Source organism: Carlito syrichta, unplaced genomic scaffold, assembly GCF_000164805.1.
Source record: "Carlito syrichta isolate Samal-C Ts95f unplaced genomic scaffold, Tarsius_syrichta-2.0.1 Scaffold303709, whole genome shotgun sequence".
Taxonomy (NCBI): domain Eukaryota; kingdom Metazoa; phylum Chordata; class Mammalia; order Primates; family Tarsiidae; genus Carlito; species Carlito syrichta.
In genome coordinates this window covers 118,016-128,643 of record NW_007247805.1, presented here as the reverse complement: position 1 = coordinate 128,643, position 10,628 = coordinate 118,016, and the positions used below count along the sequence as shown (strand labels likewise).

At 42.6% G+C, this 10,628-nt stretch overlaps 1 protein-coding gene across 1 annotated transcript in view; it reads left to right on the top strand.

Moving 5' to 3' along the window:
- Window positions 1-10,318: 10,318 nt before the first annotated feature.
- The window catches only part of ERO1B (endoplasmic reticulum oxidoreductase 1 beta), a 58,918-nt gene continuing 58,608 nt past the window's right edge, over window positions 10,319-10,628 (top strand). The window contains exon 1 of the mRNA XM_021712901.1: window positions 10,319-10,616. Within this exon, the coding sequence (XP_021568576.1) occupies window positions 10,319-10,616 (298 nt within the window). The remainder of the gene's footprint in view (window positions 10,617-10,628) is intronic.

Below are 10,628 nucleotides of genomic sequence, written 5' to 3'. Positions count from 1 at the left end.
CCACTGCACTCCAGTCTGGGCGACAGAGTGAGATTCCAACTCAAAAAACAAACAAACAAACAAAAACAAGTTTCAGCTTAAGGTTTTTGGTTTTTTTGTTTGTTTGTTTTGTTTTGCTTTGTTTTTTGAGTTGGAGTCTCACTCTGTCGCCCAGACTGGAATGCAGTGGCCGCTCCTGGCCACCGCAGCCTCGACCCGCTGGGCTCCGGCGATCCTTCTGCCTCAGACTTCCGAGTAGCTGGAACTACAGGCGCACACTACCACACCCAGCTGATTTTTGATTTATTGTAGAGAAGAGGTCTCGCCAAGTTGCCCAGGCGGGTCTCGAACCCATGGGCTCAGGCAATCCACTCACCTCAGCCTCCCAAAGGCGCGGGATTACAGGCTGAGCCACCGAGCCTGGCTAGGTTTTTGTTTTTTAAAAACAGAAAGATTGATTGAAATGCTCACTTATAGCACAGAAGATTTTATAAAAGAGGCAATAACACTAAAGCATATTATTTTAATCAGATCGTACATTTTGAGTATTTGTTATCTTTTAATAAACTACCTATGTAATTTATGATGGTAAATAGTCATTTTAAAAGAAAGGCATGTGTAGCACAAGAGGATACCAGAACAAAGAAGAGTAATGATGTCTTTACAATCTATCTGCGTCATCTGAAGTTTCTTTTTAGTTTTGGTTGGCCGTTCTTTACTTGAAGTAGTTTATATAAATATTCAAAAAATAAATACAGTTAGCTTGACACTGGCAAAGCATATATCCTGAATTCTCAAAATGTAAAACCTTCCCCATAAGATGTCTAACACGGTTAAGTAGAAAGGACGGGTTCCTTGGATGTGAATTTCAGACTCACTCATTATACTTGGAGCAGATTAATGAGAGAACAGGAGGAACAGAATTGGTTACAGTAAATATAGATAAAAGTTTCAAGGGATATTCTGTAAAAAGAAAGACATGGCAAAAATAGAGTCAAGAAGGTGTTTCTAAAAGATGGGAGTCATCACAACATGTATTTTATATATCGGTGGAATCAATCTGCAGAGTCATCACACAGGAAAGAGATGAGAGAAATGTTAGAACAATGCCTTTAAGCTGGCAATGCCAATCGGGCACTTACTTAAGAGGCAGTAGCAGCAAAAGGAAAGGCAGAGCCTGCGGGCACAGAGGCAGGTAGGTGGGAAGATGCAGTGAGGGGAGATATGGCTGTACTTTGGTTTCCGTAGACTTTTTTTAATAAAAAGAAATTTGTTTAACACACTTATATTTTAAATATAATGATAGTGATGGATGAGCTACTCTGGGATGAACAGATTATCTGAAAAGTCTTAATGTCACTGACGCTGCTGCTATGAACGTTGAGAGAAATGAGAAATGGTGTACTCAAGACAGTCTGGTGATTTTTCCCCAAATGTTTCTCTCTCTTTCTCTCTCTCTTTTTTTTTTTGTAAGAGACAAGGGCTCACTCTGTTGCCTAACCTGGAGTGTAGTGGCACAAGTCTAGCTCATCGCAGGCTCAAACTCCTGGGCTCAAACGACCGTCAGCTCTCGTCTTCCCAAAGTGCTAGGATTACAGACATGAGCCACTGTTTTTGGTCCCAAATAGTTCTTTATGACACTGGTCTTCTTCATAATCAACTCTATTACGTAACTCCACAATAACTAGTGGACTTCATTTCAATGCCAGCTGTTTGTTAACTTGGATCTTTGAGTCAGAAAGTTTTTCTTGCTATTTTTTTCTCAAAGTATGTCACATTCCTATTTCCTGGACATTATTATATGTAGTCTAGACAGTTCCAAAAACTGGTAAAATATGGCTGCTGATTACTCCATTCACTCAACTTGGAATTTATAGTTGTCTTCCAAATCCCACCATTGAGTGTGGGAACATATGTCTCTGGGTCACTTATTGAGTTGCTGACACTGATGTTCATCCTAAAAATGGAAAAAGATAATTCTAAAATGTTTAAAATATGTCATAAAAAAGGTTTTGCAGCCGGGCTCGGTGGCTCAGCCTGTAATCCCACGCCTTTGGGAGGCTGAGGTGAGTGGATTGCCTGAGCCCGCGGGTTCGAGACCCGCCTGGGCAACTTGGCGAGACCTCATCTCTACAATAAATCAAAAAAATCAGCCAGGCGTGGTAGCGCATGCCTGTAATTCCGGCTACTCGGAAGGCTGAGGCGGAAGGATCGCTAGAGTCCAGCAGGCGAGGTTGCGGTGGCCGGGAGCGGCCACTGCACTCCAGTCTGGGTAACCGAGTGAGACTCCAACTCAAAAAAAAAAAGGTTTTGCTTGGTGGTTGTTTTTAAAAAAAGACTCAGTACATCTCTCTCTTTTTTAAGTGGAATCACTGAAATTCAGGATTGAATCATTGTTAAAAATCATGTGGCCCAATCATCCGATTCCTAAACCCCTTATGACGTCCCTGCTAAGTGGTGTCTACCCTTTACTTAGCTCCAGTGATGGGGAAGTGACTACTTGACTCTTCCATACCACAAAAATTAACAAACATGAGTAGGTTGCCATTAAAAATGATTAAGAATTGTATGCAACTTTTCAGGACAGTCGGGAGAATTTTTTAGTTATCACTCAAGAAATGTAAACTAGACGGGGTGTGGTGGCTCACGCCTATAATCCCAGCACTTTGGGAGGCCGAGGCAAGAGGACTGTCTGAGCTCACAGGATCCAGACCAGTCTGGGCAACTTGGTGAGACCTCATCTCTACAATAAATTAAAAAATTAGCCGGGCGTGGTGGTGTGCACCTGTAGTTCCAGCTACTTGGAAGGTTGAGACAGAAGGATCACCTGAGCCCAGCACGTCGAGGCTGCAGTGGCTGTGAGCATGGCATTGCACTCCAGCCTGGGTAACAAAGAGTGAGACTCCAACTCTAAAAAAAAAAAAGAAAAGAAAAGAAATGTAAACCAGAGCTTTGTTTTTTGCATAGATGCAAAATGGGGAAATGCAGGTGGCACAGATACCTTGTGCAGCAGGCTGAGGTGCAGAAAATCATAAGCCAATTCTGATCTGAAGCACTTGTGACTTCACAGGTGGGGGGCACAGAATAATTTTGGGAATCTGAATTGTAGGGTACTATTCCAAAGCTATCTAAGGAAAGTCATTGTCTTTGTCTGGGCTGCTATAGCAAAAACACCATAGACTAGATGGCCTAAATAATAAATATTTGCTTTTCATAGTTCTAGAGGTTGGGAACTCCAAGATCAAGCTGCCAGCACATTCGGTGTCTGGAGAGGACCTGCTTCCAGGTTCACAGCCATCTTCTCACTGGGTTCTCACATAGTGGAAGAGATTAAGGAGCTCTCTGGAGTCCTTTTTATAAGTACACTAATTCCAGAGACCTCATGACCTAATCACCTCCTAAAGGTGTCACCTATAATGTCTATAGGTGTCTACCTATAGACATTATCTCATTAGGGGATAAATTTTGGGGGAACACAAACATTCAGTGCATAACAGTCACTGTATCTTAATTATTTTTCTATAACCTTGACAGTGCTACAGACACTTTTCTCATTTCTGATTTAGCTCATGGTGACTGGGTTTCTATCAGATTTAAAATCCCACTCTCCTGATTCATAATTTTGGCTAGAAGATTACCTAGGTGTTTGAGGGTTTTTCATGATGAGTTTTCAAGAGAAAAAAACTGATAATGGTAGTGTTCAGTTAACTTATTAAACATGAATGACACAACATCAACGAGGGTACCTGATCTCAAACTAGGCAAAGTGGGGACCAAAGGGAAGCCCACTTTACCTGTATGATGACCACTTGTATACCTAATCCTTAATTGTATGCCACATCTTTAAAATAAAATAAAATAAAATAAAAAGAAAGCACATCACACAGGTGAATGAAGATAAACTATTTTGGGTTAATTAATTTGACTTTTAAAAAAATTTACACAATTAATTCCAGCTGATATGGACTTTTCCATTTGTGACATAAACCTCAGGGTAGGAAAGTTTATTAAAAAGTTATTTCAAGCCGGGCTCGGTGGCTCAGCCTGTCATCCCGCACCTTTGGGAGGCTGAGGTGAGAGTGGATGGTCTGAGCTGGCGGATTCGAGACCCGCCTGGGCAGTGAAACCTCATCTCTACAATAAATAAAAAAAATCAACGGGACTTGGTAGTGCGCGCCTGTAATTCCGGCTACTCGGAAGGCGGAGGCGGAAGGATGGCCGGAGCCCAGCAGGTCGAGGCTGCGGTGGCCGGGACTGGTCACTGCCCTCCAGTCTGGGCGACAGAGTGAGACTCCAACTCAAAAAAAAAAAAAAGAAGTTATTTCACGGGGGGAGTGAGGAATGACTGGGTGGGGTGCAGGGGGTTTTTAGGGCAATGACACGAGTCTGTATATATGGTTCTACAATGGTAGGTACCTGTTATTAAACATTTGTCAAATACAAAAGTGAACCCTAATGTGAACAATGAACTTTGGTTGATAGCGATGTGTCAGTGTTGGTTAATTGATTGCAACAAATGTACACTCTGGTGTGATGTTGACAGCAGGGGAGGCAGTCTGTGTGCAGGAGTGTTCATGGGAACTCTCTGTACTTTCTGCTTTCCTTTGCTGTGAACCTAAAACTGCTCTAAAAGATAAAGTCTATTTAAAAAACGGTGGCTCAGCCTGTAATCCCGTGCTTTGGAAGGCCGAGGTGAGTGGATTGCCTGAGCCCGTGGGTTCAAGACCCGCCTGGGCAACTTGGCGAGACCTCATCTCTACAATAAATCAAAAAATCAGCCGGGAGTGGTAGTGCATGCCTGTAATTCCGGCTACTTGGAAGGCTGAGGCGGAAGGATCGCCGGAGCCCAGCAGGTCGAGGCTGCGGTGGCTGGGAGCGTCCACTGCACTCCGGTCTGGGCGACAGAGTGAGACTCCAACTCAAAAAAAAAAAGATTTCACAAAGCTTTCAGATATAAACACGTTTCTAAATATGTGAACTCCTTTAGAAATAGAAATGATTTTTACTGATTCAAGTCTATCAACTTTAATGCTATTAAGTGAACATACTGGACGGGGAAAAAATATTTGGCAACCGTATGTCTGACAAAGGTCTAACATCTAGGATCTACAAGGAACTCAAACATTCCAAAAAGAAAAAAACAAACAGCCCCATTACAAAATGGACAAAAGATATGACTGGACACTTCTCAAAGGAAGACGTAGGAGCAGCCAACAGATACATGAAAAAAATGCTCAGCCTCACTAATCATCAAAGAAATGCAAATTAAAACTTCACTGAGATACTATGTAACTCCAGTCAGGATAGCCATCATCAATAACTCAAAAAACAACAGATGCTGGAGAGGATGCAGCGAATAGGGAATACTTCTACACTACTGGTGGGAGTGTAAACTAGTACAGCCTCTGTGAAAACAGTGTGGTGATTCCTAAAAGATCTAAAAACCAACCTTCCATACAATCCCGCAATCCCCCTCCTGAGAATATACCCAGACAAACTCAACTCACTCTATGAAAAAGATACCTGCACACGTATGTTGATTGCAGCATGATTCCCAGTAGCAAAAACATGGAACCAACCGTGCTGCCCATCGAAAGTAGACTGGATTAAAAAAATGTGGCACGTATACATGATGAAATAGTACACAGCCATAAAGAAGGACAAAATCATGAACTTCACAGCAACCTGGATGAACTTAGAGCCTATAATACTGAGCAATCTATTACAGCAACAAATAACTAAGTATCACATGTTCTCACTCATAAGTGGACCTTGAACAATCATTGTAATACTAAAATAAAAGCATTGGCAGCAGTGGGAATCTGTGAGGGGGGGTCAGGGGAGGGAACACCTCATCATCAAGGGTACCTGCATAATGAATATTTGTATGCCTAAAGAATTGTACCCCATATCTTTAAAATAAAAAAATTAAAAGGAAAAAACAAAGATAAATAGGCTATTTGAAAAAAAAGAAAATGTTTGAGAGTGTTGCAGCTGAGTAAATATTAAAGAAAAACAAGAAATACTTTAGGTACAATAACTAATAACAAGCCGCAGTGCAGGCAACAGCTTTGATTTTAATAACTTGTAATCCCTATTACTTGCCAAAAGACACGGGGAAGAAATCCCCTCAGTAAAATTCAGAAATTTGATCACCAATCAAAAATCCCCCCATAACTAAACCACAGATGGAAATTCAGGTAAAAACAAAAAATTACCCTGGCCCATTGTTAACACGCCAGTACTATCTACAAACACAGTTGTTTAAACACAACAGATTGCCATTACTCAGCAGGTTCATTAATCACAATTCAGCTTGCTATTAGGAGAGAAAATTACTGGTGTTGTTAAATTTCCACCCCATTACCTTGACTTTTATTTACTGCCATTCACCAACGATTTCTTCCTTCATTAGAAGTCACAAGTTAACTAAGCCACAAAGTCATCCAAGAAACACAGTACACTTGATGACATCTTGGAAATGTGAATGCTTCGTGCAATTTTGTAAATTCGCAAAGTTTCTTAAGCATTTCAGGAATCTGTTCAAGACAATTCTGAAGGCTTTGTGTCAAAAATCATTAGGTGTAGACATTTCAAGTAGTGCTTAAGGCAAACTCTTGCAGTAATGCTTTTCTATAATTGGACCCCTCGGTTTTTGATACTCCTCTCTTTAAGGAATTGTAATTCCTTGCCTTAACGGAAGACTGCCAGCTTCTTTTCATTGCCTTCTCCAGGAATATTCCTTTCCAACAAAGCCACTTGCCAGCCCTCCACAAGAAATGTTCAGGGGCTCCACGTTCAGGATTGGTTCTGAGATAGACTATCCTCAAAGGTAAAACTGAAATTGTAAACAATATTAACCAGTCAACAAATATTTATTGACTACTGTTCGTGGGAACAGCAGCCACTAAAGAGAATCTAGCAAAAAAAGACAAGTCTTCTAAAACTTTGTACTCTGAATGGGCTATAATACACATGTACAATACACTAAGAAAAGCTAACTCTAATACCGAGTGGCAGACTGTTCGTGCTAAATGAATGTTGCATGTAGGAACTGCCATAAGACTCTGATCGCTCCCTGTGGACTACAAGGACAAAATGATTGGGCCATCCTCCCAGATAAGAGGGGACATGGAGTGGGAATCAGGGGAGGGGAAACAAAACCGTAAGAGGGATGGCCAGGGGCAATCATTTGTATTTCATAGCAAAACAGTGAACCCACACTAAATATAAATCTGTTTCTGTGCACAGTGTCCAGTCTGAATCAGATTAATCTTGACTCAAGCACCTCTGACACTAGTCATTTGGAAAGTGAAGCACACAGAGGTCACCCATGGTTAATTCTCCATTTAGAATCCCAGGCAATAGAGTCATGGCGGGCCCTAGTGGAATTACCATCTATGCTAAGATTGTTCTACTATGTTAACCTCCTCCCATAATCTATCTTGACCAAACTAATTATAAATTATCATTGTTTACAGTAAGGGAGTTGTACTGATTGACATAGCTGGTCCTGACCTATCTCAGATGAATAGATCTGGGGGGCTGATACATTCTTCCATTAAAAAAAATGTGGTCACTTTTTCTGTACCTTAGTTCCAGGTAATTAGGTTCATCTACCCCAGGTGTTGTCAGTGAATCATAAGCGACATATGCTACAGTAGGCATATTGTTGCTATTTCTGGTTGGCCAATGTCCTGATGCGTGTACCACAACCAGGACATTTGTGATGATTTGGTAAGTGTGTGAATGTAAGCTGAAGTAATGAAATTGACTAAGGGATATGGTAGTCAAGAAACACAGCTTCCTGAAGGAGACGTCTGTTGCTTTTGGCTGACCAGCAGTCTTTCCCCTCTTATTTGTTTTGAGTTGGAGTCTCACTCTGTTGCCCAGACTGGAGTGCAGTGGCACACTTTCAGCCACTGCAGCCTCGACCTGCTGGGCTCCGGTGATCCTTCCACCTCGGCCTTCCAAGTAGCCGGAACTACAGGCACGTGCTATCACGCCCAGCTAATTTTTCATTTATTGTAGAGACGAGGTCTCGCCAAGTTGTCCAGGCGGGTCTTGAACCTGCGGGCTCAGGCAATCCATCCGCCTTGGCCTCCCAAAGTGCTGGGATGACAGGTTGAGCCACTGAACCCGGCCTCTTTCCCCTCTATTTATAACAGAAAGTAGTAGCATTCACTGCTCATTTGTACCACTACCACTTGCTCATTCTTTGTAGTCTTGCAGGATAGTCAACCAACGTGGCTTCTTTCTCCCCCTAAGCAAAACTCTTGAAGGAATGTAAATTTTGACAGGAGGGACAAAGGACCAAAATCGATCGGAATGGATCAGGATGATGGCAGTGCCCTGAAACAGACTGTCCACGAGTTCCTACTCTTTAGAGGCCTTGAATTCCAGCCTGATGGACTTGCCTTTCCAGAGGTGTGAGTGGCAAAATCATTGTAAATGATTCCACAGTTTAACATTTACTATTCTTTTTTAAATTTAGCTAAAATGGATTTAGGGGGCATGCAATCAAAGGGGTTTAGTGAATGTACTTTTCTTCCTGTTTCAACTTCAACCAGTGTCAGAGATGGGAAAGTTCAAACCAAACATCATCTGTAGAAAGCATGGGTGACATCACATCACCAATTCTTCTCACAGTGATGGTTTGAGTGTGGTTGATTTTAGAAAAACAGAGGTAAATGGGCCAGGGTGAAAGAACAAAGAGAAGTGGCTTCTGTTCACAAAGGAACAATCCCCTCAGATCACTCATAACAATGAACACTAAAACAGACTGCAACAGACATCACTATGAATGAATTTTGGTACACTCGTATCTCAAGACCAACACCTGCTACTTTCAATTTCACTCACCAAGGAAAAAACCCCACATGTCTATATGCTGTGTCAGGCTTCTGAGTATTGTTGTCACTGTTACATTCGGGATTAGGTAACTAAGAGGACAAAAGCCACCTGACCTCTCCAGCAGAATTCCCTGTCCACTTTCTTCCTTTCTTCTTCAATGACAACTTTTGCAGGGCTCTGAACTACAGGCCACGGGTTCTGCTCCTGATATCACAGGCACTAGAAATTCACTAAAGGAGTTGAGATTTTATGATAAGAAAATTGAGAACCCAATTTACAAAGTTTTGTATAGCAAAGTCCCAGGAAGTGTTATCAAACATCAAATGCAGCACAGACAAGGCATCTTGAGGAAAGTCCAGTGGATTTGATATGAGAAAAAGTTTCTCTTATCCAAAGCACATTTACACGAAGGGACAAGGGGAATGGGTGGATAGAAAGTACAGATTTGGCAGAGAAAATAAGAGGAGACATGGAAAAATAACTGGAAAAAGGAAACAACAATTATTTTTGTTTTTAAGAAAGGTTAGATCTGGACAGATTGGAGACAGAAGGGAAACAGTTGATGGAGAGGAAAAGGGAGGACAGAGCTGGCTTCTTGGGCATGTGGTCTGTGCAGTCAGTTACCCAAGGCCCTGCATTTGGTTTAATGTTCTGGTGTCACTGTCTTGAAATTCTTGAGCCAGGGCCCTGCGTATTCATTTTGCACTAGGCCCAGAAAATTATTGAGGAACAATATTGATCTATGTGAAAGTGCTCTGAAAGGTAAAAGGCATAGCTACCACTATGTGGTAGACTGATTAATGGCCCTCTATAAATGTCCTTGTCCTAATTCCCAAACCTGTGAATATATTATCCTATATGGCAAAAGGGTCTTTGCAGATGTGATTAAATTAAGGATTTTGAGACAAGGAGATTATCCTGGATCATTTGGTGGGCTTAATGCAATCACAGGGTCCTTATATGAAGAAGGCCCATGACAAGGGAAGCGGAGGGAGTGAAGGAGATGTGACCATGAGATGTGAAGTCATGGGCCAAGAAGTGCAGGTGGCTTCTAGAAGCTGGAAAGGGCAAGGAAACACACCGTCCCCCTAGAGCCTCCAGAAAGAATGAGGCCCCATGGGAATGGTCAGATAACAAATTTGTTTTGCTACAAGCCACTAAATTTGTGATAATTTGTTATAGCAGCAATGAGACACTAATACACATTACATAAGCGTAAAGGGATGCGTAGCTAGTTTTGTAGAAATCAAGGATACTAATAAAACTAATCGCAATGACCATTTATTGAGCACCTTCAAGGTGCTGGGCACTAAATTAAACCGTTTCAATATACGAGGGGGGAATTAAGGCCACATAACCACCTGGAATGCATTCCAGTTGGGATCCGGGCCCCACCTTTGTCACCCTAAGTTTTTCTGTGCGTTTAACCCCATTCTCATATTTCATTACAAACTCTGGGGTTTGTGGTTATGCTTTAAAGCGCATTATGCTTGCATGTGTCAACACAGGAGAGGGGGGTGAGACCCGGCAGGACCCGAAATCCACGCCTGGGGGCATAAGCAACGCAAGAGGTGCGGAGGCCACCTCGACAGATCGCCAGGGGCTTCCAGGGGCTTCCAGGGGCTTCCAGGGGCCCCACTGTAGATGCGAGGCCGCGGAAAAGCGCCGGAGACAAAGCGCCTCGGAGCGAAAGCCAAAGATGCCGCGCGGTTCCGACTCAGATCCGAGCCGGGCGAACCCCGGAGCCCGGCGGCTGTGCGCGTCCCGGAGCCGCGACGCGCCCGGCAACCACGGGG